We start from the raw sequence: 19058 nt of genomic DNA on the forward strand, positions 1-19058 counted from the left end.
ACTAAAGAATACTACCGTTTTTATTACAGTTTATCAGTTCACTATAGTTAATACTGCCGTATGCTGTAGCATTCATTAACACAGTGTTGTAAATACGGTAATATATCCAGTATACTACAGTTTACTATAATGAATACTATAGTAGTTTTTTCATGTGGGGCACGATTGTATTACTAATTTAGACATACGATGATATTATTATGTTTTAATCCAAGATACATCAAAAATATCATGGTAGTGTGCAAAAACGACGGTCTACTTTGTAAGTTGTCAGAGTAACGCCTGACAGTGTTGAAAAGCGCGGCTGTTATCTGTGACAGCATCAGGAAATGTGTGTTGACGCGCGCTCATTCATCTCGTCTCCTCGTGCTGATTCCAGCCAATGAGCGCCAGGACACCCCCACCAACCAGAGATATTCCTCAGAATCTGATTCTGCGGGACATATACTGTACCTCACCCAATGGACCGGTCCAGACGCAATGAATTAGGAACCGTGATAACTATTTTAACATAGATATTTTCAGATTCCTTCTGCTGCTCGAATGAAAGGAACTTACTTGGATACTTATGAATATTAAATAGGCTGTTTTATATGGATATTTCAGAGTACCTTTATCGATCCTAACGTGGAAAGATACATTATTTGAATTGTGAGGAATACAGTATCTCAAGACCCACAATGAACCTGTGACATTTTTTTTTTTTTTTTGGATTAAAACATTTCACAAACTGACCGTGTATAACATGCGCGAGTTTGATGGATTTGGTTGCGCGTCAGCGGCGCGCAGGGAAAGACAGCGCGCGCGTAAAGGATTTCTGTCACGCCGTGAACCGAGCGGCACCGCTCACAGGATTTACCTGCTCTTCATCTTACTGCTGCTCATGTTTACTCCAACTGTGGACTCGTCTTGGTGGTAGGTGTTTCTAATTGTTTATTTAAAGTGGCACAAGAGCCACTCATGTGCACTGTTCGACCTAATGTAAAACTAATAGAACTGTTGCTGTCAGTAAAGTAGTATTGGGTTGTTTACTGTAATTTACTACATAGATAAACCAGTCCCCTCAAACCAGATCCTAAAAGTACGTTCACATATTTTGTCTCTCTGGGAACAGTCATAGCAAGTATCCTTTAATAAAAAACTAAAAATAGGAATTTTTATCCAGTAGGATTTAATTTGATTCTTGTTTGACCCTGTTAGGGATGACTCCAAATTAGGATTGATATTCCTAGATTAGAGAGGAAGTAAAAATAAAATGATATGAAATTCATATGACTGTAATTTTTATCTAGAAAAGCAAAGTTTATCAAGATAAAATAATTGAAAAAAGCTTTTATTTAAATTTGTATTTAGCTCATCACATGTAAAAAAAAAAAATCAAATCACTTTTGTATATCAGGGTGGGGAACACCTCATTTCCCAGAAAACATTAACTGGGTTAAATTTTGCAATTCAATAAATTCCTCTTCCTTCAATTCTAATTCAGATTACACAGTTAAGTTGTTTACATTTGTCTCTAGATATGACTCACTTCCCCTTTCAATACAATGTAATTTTGTTCATCTGTTTTATGATCCACCTGGCGGAAAATCACAAGTTTGATCACCTAGAAAAGTACAAGAAATACATTTGCATTTGAGATTAAAACAGAAGAGAAATATTGGATATATAGTTACAAAATATGAAACCATGTCAAAATAATAATTATAATAATAAAAACATTAGTTACTAATAAAATGTTTTCATACATTTATATTCAGTCGAAATAAATTAATTTAATTACAGTCTAAATTAGTATATATATATATATATATATATATTTTTTTTTTTTTTTTTTATGTGTGTGTGTGTGTGTGTGTGTTCTTTAAATTGATTTTTTTTCTCCCCCAGTTCCACTCATAGTCCAGAGCATAACAAGGAAGGAAGATCAATTAGTGATGTAAAGTTAGTAATATTTGAAAGACAAAAATGGCACCAAAAAAGAGTGATATTAATAAAAAGTCAGATAAAATTAGACAAGAAGAAAGAAGAAGAGAGAAAATTATCTCTAGATGCCTTCTCAGAGCAGTTGTTAGTAAAGACAGAGGAGTCTGATGTCTTAAACTGACACTGATCAACACATTCCAGAATTCAGACTGTTCTATAACAGATCTTGGCTCGATCAGCAGACCTACTTGTGAGCTAACACACCATATAAACACACTTGCTAGGGTGATATAGATTTGAAGTGACTTGGTTCAGAAGTTATTGCTTTTCATCTCCATTTCTTCATTGTATAACAGCAGACATGATGACACAATGGCAGACTTCGCCTTTAAAAACGTCTAATTGCAGCATTCATAAGTTCCCCATCACGTCTCAGAGGTAGCAATATCAACATAGTCAGCACACTGCCTAGTGCCCCACAGCTGAGTAAACAACATAATCTCAGTCCACGCTATTTTTTGATACTTTCAATTAAAATGAACGCTCGGTTTCTCTCAAACGCACATGATAAGACAATAATACCGTATTTCATGAATGGGAAAAGGAGGGTTATCATTTGTATCATCTCTGTTGTAATAACTATACGTATGGCCCCTTTTGCCCTCCATAAGGCAGTGGGGATTCAACGGCGTGAGTCTGCAAGACAGCCATGGCAGCATGCCCAAATCCGTGTCAGCCAGTGGTGATAAATATCTCTCAGTTCCTATGGTAATTTATACAGTTATGGGGATTGTTGTCATCGTTGCAATCAATTCACGCGTAGCGGTTTTCTGGCTCACGTGCAGCAGCCTTTCCCAATCCCAGCCGCATGCAGCTGATAAGTGTTCTGGAACAGAGAGGCAGAGTGAGATTGTGTTTCTGTGTGTCAAGGATCAACAGGGCAACCGCGCGAAGCCGGCAATAGCAGGCCCTCCCATGGATGCTATAGCGAGAGGAATAAGTCTTTCATTGGGTCGTATGTTTGCACTAGTATGTCATTGTGAGTGAGAGAGAGAGCGATAGGGACAGCCATAAGAGGAGTGGAAATTGTTCAGTAGGTTTGTACGGAGTGCTGTCGCACAAACCCAGACACGACTGACTGGATAATGAGATCCGGGAAGGAGACAAGGGCGCGTGAGCACAGCGTAAACCTCGCCGAGGGTGTCTGTGTGGTGCGCTTGAACAAAAAGAATAGACCAGGAAAATGCTACACCTACAACACAAATATCAATACCAGAATGGCAAATGTTTTGTAGAAATGTGGTTAATCAACAAAGAACCATGGGAAATAGGACAAGCTGGGGATGTCCTAAATTATGGAGTAAGAAATAGTCCTTTAAGAGATAGTTTATAAAATAATGATTTACTCAACTTCATGTTGTTCCAAACCTGTATGACTTTCTTTCTTCTATGGATCACAAAAAAAAAAAATGTACCCCATTGACTTTCTTTGCCTGTGAAAAGAAGACGACATTTTTCAAAACAAAAACATATTTTGCGTTCCACGGCAGAAATAAAGTCATACTGGTTTGGAACGACATGAGGGTTGAGTATGTGATGACAGAAATTTATCATGGCAATTCATAACTATTTTACGTTTTGGTGAATTGGTAGCTAATTCATATAAATTCATACAATCCGATTTCGCTCAGCTGACTGTTTAACAGGTAGACCTTCATGCATACATTTTTAAAAATAAAAATCTAATAACATTGATCAAATTCATACAAAATGGCAACCCCAAAATAGTTATGTTTTATCATGAGATTGAGTTTATTTTGGGGTGAACTATCCTTGAGCCTTGAGAGTTTTTGCAGACAGTAAAATATCATAGGGGTATCATTATCGCAAAATATCTTAAATAAATGGATATGAAATATTGATTTAAAGAAACAGGCTGAGACATGAAACTAGTACAGCAGGAAATCAGTTGACTGGAAAAACAGACAATCATTCAATTTAGTGGTCTTTACGCAAAAATATTTGACCGCAGAATTATTGACTAGTGAGATTCAAGCATTCCAAAGAACTGTGTTTTAAAGTGTGGCTAACATGAACTTTGAAGGTTTGGTCTTAAATAAAGATGACCCAGAAGAGCAAGCTAAGACATTTTCTGATGTTTAAGTGGGATGGATTAAATTATAATGCAATACAAGATGATTTCTTACCACAACACTCATGTAAAACAATTGTTAATTGTTGCTTAGTCAACAAATGTGTCTCTGTTTGTTTCTGCAGGTACATTGGTGCGTTAGGTGCACGGGTCATATGTGACAACATTCCAGGGCTGGTGAACAAGCAGAGGCAGCTCTGCCAAAGACACCCAGACCTCATGCAATCCATCGGAGAGGGAGCCAAAGAGTGGATCCGAGAATGCCAGCACCAGTTCCGACACCATCGCTGGAACTGCAGCACGCTGGAACGAGACCATACTGTGTTTGGCCGTGTCATGTTGCGCAGTCAGTATTTACGCTACACTTTATCATCATCATACAGTAATAAGACATGAACTATGCGACCCTGTATTATGTTAAAAAGCACCACATTTCATAAAGTATCAAACTGTTAGTTCAAATAAAGCTGTGTTCAGAGGTGACGCTGTCATGAACATGTCAGAGCCACCCCAAAATCAAAAGAAAGATATAAGAAGGTATATTTCGTAGGGCTGCCCTCGACTAAAGATTTTTCTGGTCGACTAGTCGTCGTTCCTTTTAAGAGATTAGTCGACTAATCGCATGTTTAAGCACCGTTTGCTTTCATTATTTTACAAAAGCACAACATTTTTTTTGTTATTGTGAGTGCACACAAATAAAAGTAGACTCTTCACAGATTCAAAAGTTGTATTACTCTTATCTGTATGACCAAAAATGACAGAGTATTTTAAGTGCAAGTGATCGCACCGGCACCTCCATGTTAACTGTAATGCAGTAAGCGCGCTACTATTCAGCTTTCACACTCTGCACAAACACTTGAATAGCCCACATTTTTCATTCAGGGGACACCTTATACTTATATTACATCTTGTAAAAACTGGTTCTAGGGCACCTTTAAAGTAGCCCAATTCAGACTGTTCGACTAATAAAATTTTCATCGACTAACCCTGTTCTTGTCAACTAACGGTTAGTCTATTATTATTATAGGGAAGCGCTAGTATTTTGCACAAAGAAAAAGCCGGTATACTGCCCAGCACTAGGTGTTGGCATATACCTGTACAGTAAATGCATTACAGACTTTCATGCTACAAAAACAAAATCTATGTAAAGCATAATGACAAGATAACGATCACATCAATATATCTGTTGTAGAGCTGCAAGATTCTGGATAAACTGAGAATCACAATTTTTTTTGTTTCAAATAGAGATCACGATTCTCCCACGATTCTGAACAGACAACTAAACAAAACATGTAATTTACTGGAGGTTCTGACAAATTGTTAATTGCTGCAGTCTATTTAAAAATGTTTAATTAATTTCAATGAACTATTTTTAAAATTCGGTTTGAATGACTCATATATTTTACTTTTTTCATAACTGGATGAATCGCCGTTTTTGAATGAATCTCTTGAATGAATGATTCAATGACAAATCCATTTTTTAAGTCACTTGTTGCCACCTACTGGTGTAATAAAGTAATTGATATAATCGTTATTTGAAGCCCAAGTTACTTTCAAAAGGTGATTTGCTATATTTTGATAACTTTCACAGACATCAGTATTTATATCCTAACTATAAACTTTTATCCCAGTGCTTCTGTGAAAATTTGAATATTTGTAACACAGAAATAAGACCCAGACAGTTTGTGAAGCTGTTTCATACCTATATATATGATAGCAGCTTGCTCTGTCTCAGTGGCAGCGCCAACAGAGATCTGAATGTTGATTTTGTCACATCTGAATCCGGTGTGATTTTGTCAGGCTTAATAGACAGATAAATCTTTGTCAAGTAGTAATAAGATCGCATGGGTGTTTGAATCGAGATCGCAATATTTTTACGATTAATCGTGCATCTCTAATCTGTTGGATAGTGGTAGGGACAAAAAGGTCTCCACTTCTCAAGTCTGAGAGAGAGTGGATATTCTCCAAATACAAGTGGCTAGTCGGAGGGGGTTCTCTACAGGCTGATGTATAAACAGTAATAGGAGATGTAAATATTTGTGCAGATGACTCTGGCAGACAGACAAAGCTGCTCTTTTTGACATATCACCCTCTGTTCTGGCTCAGTGCGTGAGCTGGAGGAGGAAAATGAGCAAAATAGGGGTCATTTTGCGCTACTTTGGCAAAAAAACACACCTCAAGGCTATGAGTGCAATCGACCAAAGAAACTAAAGGTGAAGGAGTGTCAGCTTGAATCAGTCGAATGTTAGAAAGCTGCAGGGTGGCCTCCCGCACTTAGTTCAGCCAAGGGGCTTAAATCTAGATATAATGTTAGAGAGTTGATATAACAAAACCACAGTGGATTTAACATCATATTAAGATCCTTACACCTCATCAGCCTGCTTGGCTCTTTTAAAACTACCGAAAAGTTACTTTTTTTTAATGTTAAAACACTTTCTGACAACTGTAAGTAAGCCATTCGTAGGTTGACACTAAGAGGGATTTCACACTAGGCACATTTGCTGTGGTCCGAGTGCAATTGTTCCAGGCGCCCCGCAGGGTTGGTCTGGTTTCACACTCACTTTATTCTATTGAACCCTGGTGCATTTGAGTTCATCTTACATGAACTCTTACATGCACAGCGCATGATAGAAAACAGAACGTGGGTCAATATATTGTGTATTTTTTTGTTCATTTGGTGCTATTATGCATGATTGACACCTGAGTTTACTGTATGTGCCTTCATGCTGCTTGCAAACGGAATCTTTTGAGGAGACAGCAGATCGCAAGCCATTCATTTGCTGCTCTAATTACACTCGCTCTACACGATGACACCGCATGCTCACTCTCACTTGTTTCTAACTAAACTGCCAGTGTGAAAGCACCCTGTAGTCAACATAAAACAATGTGCATAACCCACTTGGCACTGAAATTAGGCCACGTGTCCAACAAAGCGTTTTTAGCCAGTTGAAAACACCAGGCGCTCTGCTGCAAACGCCTAGCTGTGGGCGCTTGAGAGCACTTCGGCAGCGCGGCGTTTTTCGTTTTTTTCAGTTGAGACGCTTTGCTTGCTATGATACAGAATATCGGCAGAAGTGTTACTAGTATCTCATTTCAGAGATAGTTTGTTTTTGTACTTTTTCTATATAAAAATGTCGATACAATGTAAAGTATTTGCTCTAGCTCTTGTTTTAAATGATTTTGTTCCATTATTATGCTTGTTGTTGTCATCTGTTACCATTGTACAAGCAGGATGTGGTGCACTGTTGCCAAGTCTGTGGTTTTTCCGTGGAATTAGGCTACTTTAACAATGTAGCCGCGGGTTGTTTTTCATGTCCGCGGGTTGAAGCGACCCCAAATAACATGATATTTAGCCCCTAAATGTGAATTTTACCAGGGGAATCCCGCCAAAAAAACGGGACCCTCCTGAATGCAATTTTTACCGGGGGACCCTCCTGAAACGCTTTTGGGCTAGTTTTGAGTAGCGACTGGGTGGATTTTGGCTGAAACTCAAATGGCATACTTCTATGCACTTTCAGTCTTGTGGACTTACAATGGCTGCTGCATGCGCCTGTCCGTTAAGTCCATGAGACCGTAGGGTATCCCATTCTTCATTTTAGGTTTCAGAGGGGTGCTCGCGAGTGCCTCCCTTTGCGGCCACTATGCGCCCTCAATGCGCACTTTAGCTGAGCCCGCAAGTCTGCGAGCTACGCAGAGGACTTTATCCGGCAGTCAAAGCGCCGTTACATCATGAAAGTGCGGACTCAGAGAAAGACCGTAAGGGTTTAGGGTGCCATTTGGGACCGGGCCTTTGTTGTGAAAACCTGGCAACCCTAATGTGGGGGTTGGTTGGTGTGGTATTTGTCCCAACCCTCCTCTACTGTGATTGGACAGCTGGGTAAAAAGTGACCACAATGAACGCTGCATTTTACCGAAAGTTGAACAATCTTCAACTCTCTGCAACCGGTAAACACCACAGAGTGATCAGAGCTCAGCTTGAAATAGATGCTCAGCGCCTCGTCATGCTGCTTTTGTTTTAAAAACGTGGCACTCCCATTGAAAACAATTGGGAAAAAATGCTTTGGTGGACACACAGCCTTATACACTAAACTTGAAACTATTTTTGAAGCACAGAACTATACCACATTTTTAACATGCTAATATGAAAAATACATATTTTTCTCCTCCATCAGGTAGCCGTGAAGCAGCATTCGTTTATGCAATTTCTTCTGCCGGCGTGGTTTATGCCATCACCAGGGCATGCAGTCAAGGAGAGCTGAAGACCTGTGGCTGCGACACCCACAGGAGAGGCAGAGCCAGCGATGAAGAAGGGGACTTTGATTGGGGCGGCTGTAGCGACAACATTAACTATGGAATCAAGTTTGCCAAAGCTTTTGTGGACGCCAGAGAGAGGATGGTCAAAGATGCCAGAGCACTCATGAATCTGCACAACAACCGCTGTGGGAGAATGGTAAGTGTCAAGATTCTCAAATTTGATTGAGTATCATTGCAAAATAAACCCGAATAGGTAATCAGGCTATAACCCTGAAGGGGTTCATTTTGTGAAACATGGGGGGAAAATATCAGCAAGCTAATTATAAAAACTTGAACTTTTAATCTGGATTATGGAGTGGTTCATAGGTCATGGGTTGAGTTTTGTTTTCTTTAGGCAGTGAAGCGTTTTATGAAGACTGAATGCAAGTGTCATGGAGTCAGTGGGTCATGTGCTCTCAGGACATGCTGGCTGGCTATGTCTGATTTCCGACGAACGGGGGACTACTTGAGAAAGAAGTACAATACTGCTGTGGAGGTCATGATGAACCAGGATGGTACAGGCTTCATGGTTGCAGACCGAGAATACAAGAGAACAACCAAAAATGATCTAGTGTACGTTGAGAACTCTCCAGACTATTGCCTAATGGACCGATCGGCGGGTAAGCAACAAAGAGCTAAGTGTTGAGTGTTTTTGTACCAATATTTCCAAATTATAGTATGTACATCTAAGAGCAACTTGGCAAAATTCACAAAAGCTGTTAGAGAACATACCTGAATCATATTTAACCTCAAAAGAAAATCGGAATTAGTTTTTTTGCATTTGAATGAAAATGAGACTTATTTAAGGACTATTTAGATTTGGCATTGTTGCAGTATTAAGCACATTTCTCCCCCAATCTTTATTACTGCAATACATTAAATAATAAAGTATTTATACATCATTGTACCACTACCTTTAATTTATCGTGACTTACATAAAAATTATTGCATTTAAGTATATTTTTTTCAGTAACACAGTAATCATTTAAATTTATTACATTTATTGAAAATGATTATAGTAATGAGAATTACCAGAATAATGAGAATAATGACTATTATAAAAATAAAGATCAGAAGTAAAAGCATTTTGTTTATTGGAACTGAGGAATAAAAATATGCTTAATCATCATTAAAATACAGTTATAAAGTCTTAAAATAGGTCCTAAAATATGCTTGATTTTGTATGCTTTTATTAAATATAAATAATGTTTATATTTTTATTTTATTATAATTTATTTGTTATTTTTTGGAGTTAGGGCGAAATGGGACCTAGACTTGAAAATAGGGCTGCGTCAATAAATCTATGCTTCTCTCTCAAATTTATTCTGGGCTTAGTTTTTAACAGCAGATGGCGCTCTAGGCTAGTTTTTAACCGCACACTCAAACGCTCACAAAGAAGAGTGCTTGTCCTGATTTCAGATAACATGTTTTAGGAATATGTGAATGGCCTATTGACTCACAATGGAATAGTTTTACTATTGTAACTGAAAAATAATGAACCAGATATATGCCGAATCCCTTTCCTGCATTTATATTTCAGGTTCTCTGGGTACAGCGGGACGGGTGTGCAACAAGTCTTCCAGAGGCATGGACGGCTGTGAGGTCATGTGCTGCGGCCGTGGGTACGACACCACCCGTGTAAAACGTGTGACCAAATGCGAGTGCAAGTTCAAATGGTGCTGCGCTGTGGAGTGCAGGGACTGTGAGGAAACTGTGGACGTCCACACTTGTAAACCACATAAGAAACCCGACTGGCTCGATTTGACTTGACTGCTGTGTCCATGACCAATCAGCAGCTACTGGTGCTTTTTTGTTCTCAGGTTTTTAAAGTGGGCCACTGCATTGTGGGATGTGTAGTTTATGACTATAACGCTCTGATCTCCACTTGCAGAACCCTGAACTTTATTCGCCTTACATGATGCAAGAGCAGAGATCACAGGCCAGTCTGGAGCACTGGTAGACGGTGGGTATCATGGGAAATTATACAACGGGCATTGTCTGGTGTTTTATTGAACGAACTGTGATCAGGACACAATCCTTTCACTATTTTCAAACTGTAAAACACCTTTTACTGATAATATGTGTGCCTATATACATCAAATTATGTTTTTGGACAGCTGTGATAAATGCATTAATGCAGTTTTAGGGAAGAACAATATACAGCATCAGTTCAAGCTTCCCAAAGAACATAGCAAATAAATAAAATGCATTTCACGCCAAGAACAATTCCATTTAATTGTCCAAAATGATACTTTGAAGGGCGTTGTAAAAATATTGTCAAACAGCGATAACTGTGTTACCCTTCACTTACTTCATGGACCATGATTTTGATACACAACTTGTGCATGAAAGAATTAGATCAATGATCAGTGTATCATGACATATACCATTGTCATTGTATATATCAGAGAAATATATTTCATCTCTTGTTATCTTTTTAATACTTAAGCACTTAAACATCCCTTCAAATATGAGCACTTTTGTTTGGTTTGGTAGAGTTTGGTTCCGATTAACTTGTCTACGATCAAGTCAATATTTTCCCTGATGGATTTCTCATTGAAATGTGATGTTTATTGAAATAAAGAGTCCAAACCATCAGACTATAGACTATATGAAATTGTACACTCAAATCTGATTGGCTACATTAGTTTCTGAGAATAAAAGTGCACAGATTTGCTACAACGTGGGCTTCAGGTTGCTGGAATTACTCAGGGTTTGCAATGTAGCATCAAGTCTTTGAAAATACTTATAGTTTGTGTTGAGGCAGTCAATAGCAACTAAACAAGATGCCTTCAAGATGTTTTGTGCATGAAATAATAGCTACTCTGAAGCCGAACGGCCTCTCTGAATGTATTACTGCTCGCTTCATACTTATGTCCTCATGTAAAACCCACACTAAAGGCCAAATCATTGCTAAAATAAGACAGCAGCTTACTGAGATTGAGCAGTAAAAATAGTCAGGTTAGCATGACTTGCATTCTTCGCCATTCATTTTGTTGGTCTGAATGAAGCACCTTGGTTTGACAACATGGTTGTTTCTAAATTTGCTGTTAAGATGGATGAGTGAATGAAGCGCTCGGGTTGTCATGCCGGTCGGTAATGCATGTCCAAAATGGTGGCCTCATTAATCTAAAGCAACCTGAAACTGTCAGGTAAAGGCCATGGAAGCTTATTTTGTCATTGTACAAACTGCCATTGACGAAAGAGACTAAAAAGGAAAGCAGTTGCTATACAAACAGTGTCCTATTTATTTATTTTTTGGCCACTATATGTAAAATTGCCACAAAATCCTTAAAAAAATAAAGAAATGTATATATTTTTAAAACAAATATTTAATTATTTAATGAACTTAATTAAATCTACCTTGACAATACAATTATTCTGACTCAAAATTTCAAAAATCATTAGTAGACAGATTGATATGTCATTGATTAGAATTCCAAACGTCGCTTATATAATCAAATTCAGATTATCATTCTCACTGCTTGAATTAAACCATGTATAATGTTGCAGTTCCTAAAAAAAATCACTTTTTTAGCTTTATTAATTAGTCATTGCCATTGTTTACTGATTTTTGGCACTCAGCGAATGTTAATTTTGGATCCTGCACAGAAGTGATTCTGATCTCAAGCCATTCTAATTGGTGTCATGTTGTAAGACAGAGCAGCTCGACCAGATTTGTTTTCAGCTCTGTAATTCTTATATCAAGATTGAAGTCTCAAAGTGTGCCAATAGCTTTCTATTGTTACTTCATTTTCAGCATCGCATCCAAAGATACATTTTTCCAATTGTGGAATGTCAGAAATTTCCCACAGCTAGTCTGATTATGTTTTCCGTTGTTCAACAGCTCCACCTCACACCTTGCCGTTGCCAAAAAAACTTCTGTGTTGAGAAAGACTTGTGGAAAACATGTCAGAGTATGTTTACTTTTGAACATTGTAAAATTACCCCCTTGGCAGTGTGTAACCACTATGTGGTTAGTGTTGAAATTTATGCATGTTCCTAAACAGAATCGGCTAACATTTTAATTAGCGCACTAATCCGTACAAGGACATATTGATAGAGTCAAGGCGCTGAAAGCTAAAATAGTATTCACAACTTTTTGTTCTTTGGAGAGGACTTTGTGTATATTCATCGAGTCACATGATCATGTCCTCAGAGCCCAATATGTGTGTGGTCCTTACAACTGCATTCATTTTCAGTCAATTGTCCAAGATAACAATCTTGTTATGCTGAAAAACCTCACCAGCTGTTTCAAAGCTGAAAAAAAACAAAACAAAAAAAAAACAATTATACCCTTTAAAACTTTCAAATTAAGGTATGTTTCGGTTCAGATGACGTTTAAAAATTCAATGAAGTGATATAAGCAAAGACATGCAATTATTAAGTTAGGGAATGAGTTCTTCAAACTCCATAACCCTAAACGATACACTTCAACGCATAACAGTTTGTGCTACAGACCTGAATGTTACCTTAAATCACAAAAGCATGTTGAGGAGAGGTGTGATATTACATTTGTAGGCAATTTTAATTACAATTTTCACATGGCAAACAATAACAAATGTGGCATTCAGTGGATTCTTTAGGTGACACCCTAGCAACCATATACACACTGTGAAAACCATTCAGAACAACATGGGAACTCAATAGAAACACCCTGGCAACCATCCAAAACACCCTAGAAACTGTATAGCAACACTAGTGTTGTCAAACCTGGAATTTCCAACTTTGATATGATACCTTCTATACCTTCATATCAATATTCAATACCATTTTCGTTATTCAATCAAAGAGCAGCGAGTGATTTTCACTCTTTTGTTCTTTGATTAACATCAGCAGGTTTATTAGGCTACTGTCACTTTAAGAGCTTATGCACTGTTAACATGTATTTTCTCTCAACTATTCATGTTCCAAAACTGGCTGTTCTTACCTGAATACTTGGCAAGATGGGCATTTTGACATAATTTTGAATGTATTTGACAGTTTAAGCGCAATAAGTCATGAAAAAGAAGTCAATTTGGCATGCTGTTTGAAAGGCGGCTTTATGTAAACGGCCAGCTTACATAGATCAATGGTGCACATGCTTAAATGGTGTGAGCGCGAAACCTGCGGGAATGACTAAAATGATGTGCAATACAAGCACTATTCAACCAGAGCGAATGACACGAGTGAGTGAGAGGAGGAGGGTGTGTCTCAATTCGCAGTCGGAGAGAAGAGAGAATGAAAACGCGCAGCTGTTATCGGTGTATCGATACTGCAGAAAAGGAGGATTGGAACCGTTTCAGATATTTCAGTATCGATACATATCGAAATATCAATATTTTTGACTACTAATAGCAACACTGAAAATGACTCCGAACACCTCAGCAAACATACAGCAATGCCCTGGCTACCATCCACAAGATCTTAGCATAATGGTGATGGGTTTCACACAAGCAAAATATAAATATATAAATATTTTAAAAAATATACATAAAATACTGAAATTGTACTTGAAACCACAACTTAAAAATACATTTGAAACCCTACGAATACCCTTGCTCATACCGGAATGCCGCATTGGGAACTGTGAACTTCTATTCCACAGATCCAGAGCAAGTGTTTGGTCTTGAGGGCAGATTTATAGGGGAGATAAGCGTTATATATACGTGACCTTTGGGGACGAGTGTGGCTTGGCTCCCAGAAGCGAGTGGGTGTGAGCGTTAGCACGCTTGCTGTCAGACGGAGCTTACCAGGCCGCCGGCGTGGGATTAACACATAAAAACTCTTATCTTGTGAGTCAGCTGGCAAGAATGTAGCTCTTCCAAAACTTTCAATGCAGCACTCCTGTGAGGAGCGCCAGAGGACTTTCATTTTTGTTTAAAGATGTATGGGGAGTGAGATCCATAGATATATACATAGATGCCTCATTAGTGGCTGTTTCTATGGTGTGCTATACGTTAGCTGTCCGCCATATTGGAACGGTCAAACCCAGTCTGTGAACATTCGAGAGCAAATTGACTATGAATATCTTTATCTGACTTCAGCAGATGATTTTGCTAAGCTTACACAATACAACAAGACAAAGGCGTCAGCTAACACAACATAAAAAATTTCCTGTAATATTGAGTTAATACATATATAAAAAACATAAACTAACACATTATCACCTGTGAAAGGTTATTCCATTTCTTTGGGAATTTAAATCTTGGTGGTTTTTACAACCAGAAGCTGCTCAATGTTGTGGCATCATTAATTCTAACTGTGAGTGACGACGTGCTGACCGTTCCAAGATGGCGGGCGCACCAACAAGTCTGGAAAGGCTGAATGTGGCATCTATGTACAAATAAGATTGTACAAAATACATATGAATTTGCTACCAATTCGCCAAAAAGAAAAATTAGTTACGCAACTGGGTTGATATGGCTAGCACTAGGACACCTGTCCTCGACAAACCACATGATTTGAGGTATCAGTCATGTCCAATTACCCAAATAGTGTGGGACGAGTTACATGCATAGGCGGAGGGTGAACCAACTCCAGGGTAAGGATGAGGAGATGCACTTCCACTTTAAAAAACACATAGATTTCCTTGAAATAGTTGCAATTTACATGTCACCGAACAACCTACACATCCCAGCATAAATGCTCCTGATAAATTATTGGTTATTAAAGCGTCTTCGTTCATAAACCACTGTTAATTTTAACAGAAAAGCAAGCATACTGTATGCAGGATTTGCCATGGCAGAAAGCCTTGTGTTTTAAGTAGTGTGTTTTAAGGGGGAAGTATTAACAGGATTTAAAAAACGAAATAACCGGCATGGGAAAATTACGTCGGTTAGGGGCTCTGAATTTCAGTTTCGATTACTTTTCAATTAATCGTCCCGCCCTACGCTGGAGTTTTTGTTCAGTGCTAACTGAAACACCTCTGATTGGCCATTGCGTTCAAGAAATCAACAGATATGGTTGTGATTGGCTACAATGCTCAACGCTGCAAAAACACATTGTAAATAGAAACCTTTGACGTTCTCCAGAGCGCAAACAGAGATTCGCACTGGATCGTTTGCCAAATCTGTCTCGCCAATATGCTATTATTAGAGAAAACCGATCCTAGAGAAGCAATTATGGGCAGCTTTTCTCTCTAAAAGCAACCAGAAGCAGAAGCAGCGGCAGGCAGTGGTTTGAGTGAGAAAATTCAATGCTAGTTTCAAGTTCTTGCCCAACCTCACACACACTCTACCTATGGTTTAGTTTACTACTTAATGCTTTATAAGGCTTTGACCAAATCCTTAACCCTAAGGCGAGATCCATTTCTAAGAGTGGCATTATACGTTGTAATACAGACACAGGTTTAATTTAACATAGCAAAGATTTGTATAGGATCTCATGGGACAGTATTTGCTGTAAACATTATTTGCTTGTTTGTCACTAGGTTTTGTTACACTCTGTGGCTTAAGCCTGCAGTAAACTGCCAACCTGAACAAATCCTGACCCCTGGAGAGCGCCAGTTAAGACGCCCCCAAATGTACTTAATCCAGCTGTAGGGCACCAGCTCTGTCAGCACACAGTAAACGTGCCTGTTATGGTATCAAGGGAAAAATATTCTCGTCCTTCACAGACGTTCGCCAGGATAATTTCCCGTGACATATTTTACCTTCTTTAAGCAGCATTTGTTTGCAAATATATGACTGAATAACATTCTCCTGTGTGGGATCTAGAGTAGCCGTGCATCACAATGGCTTCTGGATCACTGGTTTCAGTCTCTTTTCTATTCTACATTCAATACCTTATGGAGATTTATTCTGACCCTGCACAACCCCGTCTGACCGTTGTATGGATGACTGCCAAACAAAACAGGTGGTAGCGGGACGTTTGATGATCAGACACCATGCTTTCGTCTCATATGTAGCTGTGAACATCCATGTCCATGCCAAATATGTTGAGAGGCATAGCTGTGCTTTAAAGCGAAACCTGGGAAAGAATTTTGAACAATACTGTGTAACTTTAGCAGCCATCTTAGGTATAATACATATGACTTGAAGAAACTTTGTAAACGATAAAAAGATCATTAAAAAGTATGTCACAATGGAAATGTATAACTGCATAATAAGTATATGTATGTTCATGTAATTTAGTGTACACTGTACAAACATTATGCTAGTATTCCATTCCAAATTGAGAAAATATTAATTAGGAAACCTATGAATCCCAGTTAGAAGACTCCGTCCCCACATCAGAAGAGGTGTTAGCGCTCAGAGCAGGACAGGAACCGATAGAGAAGTGTTTATTTACAGGTAAAACCCACTTAGTGATGTCGACTATTTACAGTAGCTACATAAAAACAATCTGAAAAGACACTATTTACCAAACTCAAAGTGGCACATGGAAACATGGAGAGACAAAATCCAGACCAACCTGCATAACCCTTTTTGCTGCTATTAAAGCCACCTATTCTATTTCTCTTCTTGTTTTTGTAAATTTTGCATATTTAAAAATAGTTCAATCTTTTTATCACCTACAACTATATAACTTACAGAAATACCACGAACATATGTGAACCTTATTCTTCAATGTGCAAGTAAACTATTTCCTGTAATTTTGTACTATTTTCCTTCCGATTCATTAGCCGCTAACTAGAATAACAGACGAATTTAAAGGTGCAGTAAAAGATAAAACGATTTGCTCTACAAACCACTGTGTTTATGATTACGATAATTAAAATAATATTATAACAAGTACCAGTTTGCAACATCAAACAGCATAACGGACTGTTTTTGTACAGCTAAAATAACTGGACGCGGCTCAAACCGGAAGCCTGGCACATTCAAGTTTGTTCAAGTTAAAAACGCCCGCGCCTGCTCTTACGTTAAAAATAAAGTATAAGTTAGATATAAGGTTATTTATTTTATGGGAATGTTTTATACTGACCTGCCTCGTGCCTCCCGCGTGCGACATCCTACATTTGCCTTCTTTCAACGTCATTTCTGAAAGCCCGCCAATAAATCTACCTTATTACAAGGTACCACAACAACGGAAAGAAAACTTTAGTAAAACAAGTGTTTTGGAATGCAAATATTACTATTATTGCATAAAAGATTGTTAAATTAAAATATAATTTTGCTTATCTCTGCAAAGTATGGAAGCACTTTCCGCCACTAGATAAAAAAAAATAAAAACAGTAAGTTAGGCTAATTGCAACTTTTTATATCACAATTGCAAGTTTATCTCTCACAGTTCTGACTTTTTTTCCCCCTCAGAATTCTGACTTTTTTTCTCAATTGCGTGATATAGTCAGAATTACGATATATAAACTCACAATTGCGAGAAAAAAAAGTCAGAATTGCGAGAAATAGTTTCACACAATTGTGTTTATATCTCACAATTGTGAGAAAAAAAGTCTGAAACTTGACTATATCACGCAATTGTACGGAAGAGGATTAGGGCCAAGCAATAATAAAAAAATAAAACCATCTCGAGATTAAAGTTGTTAAATTTCGAGAAAAAAGTCGAGATAAAATGTTGAGAATAAACTCATTAAATTATGAGAAAAAATTCGTTAAATTACGAGAACAAATTCGTTAAATTTAACGAGTTTTTTCTCGTAATTTAACGAGTTTATTCTCAACATTTTATCTCGACTTTTTTCTCGAAATTTAACGAGTTTTTTCTCGTAATTTAACGAGTTTATTCTCAACATTTTATCTCGACTTTTTTCTTGAAATTTAACAAGTTTTTTCTCGTAATTTAATGTGTTTATTCTAAACATTTTATTTTGAAATTTTTCTCGAAATTTAACAACTTTAATCTCGAGATGGTTTTATTTTTTTATTATTGCTTGGCCCTAATCCTCTTCCGTACAATTGCGAGTTTATATCTCAGAATTCTGAGGTTTTTTTCCTCACATTTGCGAGTTATAGTCACAATTGTGAGAAAAAAAGTCTGAAACTTGACTTTATATCATGGAATTGCGAGTTTGTATCTCAGAATTCTGACTTTTTTTTTCTCACAATTGCAAGTTATAGTCACAATCGTGAGAAAAAAAGTCAGAATTGCGAGAAAAAGTCAGAACTGTGACTTTATATCACACAATTGCGAGTTTATATCTCTCAATTCTAAGATAAAAATTACTTTTTTATTTAGTGGCGGAAACGGGCTTCCATAGCAAAGCACTCTTGAACATTGGAAAGATTAAATAAAAAGAGAATTACTTATGTTTTTTTTTTTTTTTTTTTTACAGACAATGTTATACTTGTCTTTTGAAATCTGCTACCCATGAGTATAAAACATTCAATATTTTCGTGGTACATCCTTTTAAGATTTTTATGTAAAGATGTGTAACCATATTTTGTCAGATTCATCACCCAGATCTGCCTCATTTGTAGAACAGCACATCATCACAAAATTAGTGATATTTATGACCATAACCGCAATGCCTGACTGTCTTTTCTAATGTCTCCAGTTCAATTTCATCAAGCCTTCATTCTGTTATAGTACTGTGTGAACATCCTGTTTCATCTGTATAACCAACTCACCCTCATGCTGTGTATGTGAACTTTTGTTTAGCGAGATCTTCTAAAAACAGACACATTATTTATTGCTGAATCTTCAGGGTAAGGCCAGTCTTTTTCCTCAGTGATTGCATCAGCACTGTATCACCGTGGCAACCTGCCTTGAGGCCATAGCAGGCATATATTTAAACGGGATTAGA

At 37.7% G+C, this 19058-nt stretch overlaps 1 protein-coding gene and 1 long non-coding RNA gene across 3 annotated transcripts in view; one reads left to right on the plus strand and one right to left on the minus strand.

The window, feature by feature from the left end:
• The window catches only part of LOC125273525, a 25056-nt gene extending 8740 nt beyond the window's left edge, over window positions 1-16316 (minus strand). Inside the window, exon 1 of the long non-coding RNA XR_007186088.1 lies at window positions 16137-16316. This is a non-coding gene — a long non-coding RNA (uncharacterized LOC125273525). The remainder of the gene's footprint in view (window positions 1-16136) is intronic.
• wnt2ba (wingless-type MMTV integration site family, member 2Ba) lies at window positions 106-11715 on the plus strand. 2 transcript variants are annotated; one of them, XM_048198981.1, is made up of 6 exons: window positions 106-915; window positions 4204-4424; window positions 8251-8528; window positions 8727-8991; window positions 9912-10173; window positions 10263-11715. In XM_048198981.1, exons 1-5 carry the CDS (start codon window positions 746-748, stop codon window positions 10139-10141), a joined length of 1164 nt encoding a protein of 387 aa, XP_048054938.1. In that variant the 5' UTR covers window positions 106-745; the 3' UTR covers window positions 10142-10173; window positions 10263-11715. The 2 variants fall into 2 exon arrangements, with proteins under 2 accessions (XP_048054938.1, XP_048054937.1); XM_048198980.1 differs by having other exon boundaries at window positions 114-915; window positions 9912-11712.
• Window positions 16317-19058: the final 2742 nt, after the last annotated feature.

This window comes from Megalobrama amblycephala, linkage group LG8 (assembly GCF_018812025.1).
Source record: "Megalobrama amblycephala isolate DHTTF-2021 linkage group LG8, ASM1881202v1, whole genome shotgun sequence".
Taxonomy (NCBI): Eukaryota; Metazoa; Chordata; class Actinopteri; order Cypriniformes; family Xenocyprididae; genus Megalobrama; species Megalobrama amblycephala.

Excerpts from the sequence above, each read along its gene's own strand:
- wnt2ba (XM_048198981.1), top strand. The coding sequence starts at position 746 with ATGCGCGAGTTTGATGGATTTGGTTGCGCGTCAGCGGCGCGCAGGGAA. Across the intron at positions 916-4,203 it reads ACTGTGGACTCGTCTTGGTG|GTACATTGGTGCGTTAGGTG; the intron begins GTAGGTGTTTCT and ends TTGTTTCTGCAG. Across the intron at positions 8,529-8,726 it reads ACAACCGCTGTGGGAGAATG|GCAGTGAAGCGTTTTATGAA; the intron begins GTAAGTGTCAAG and ends TGTTTTCTTTAG.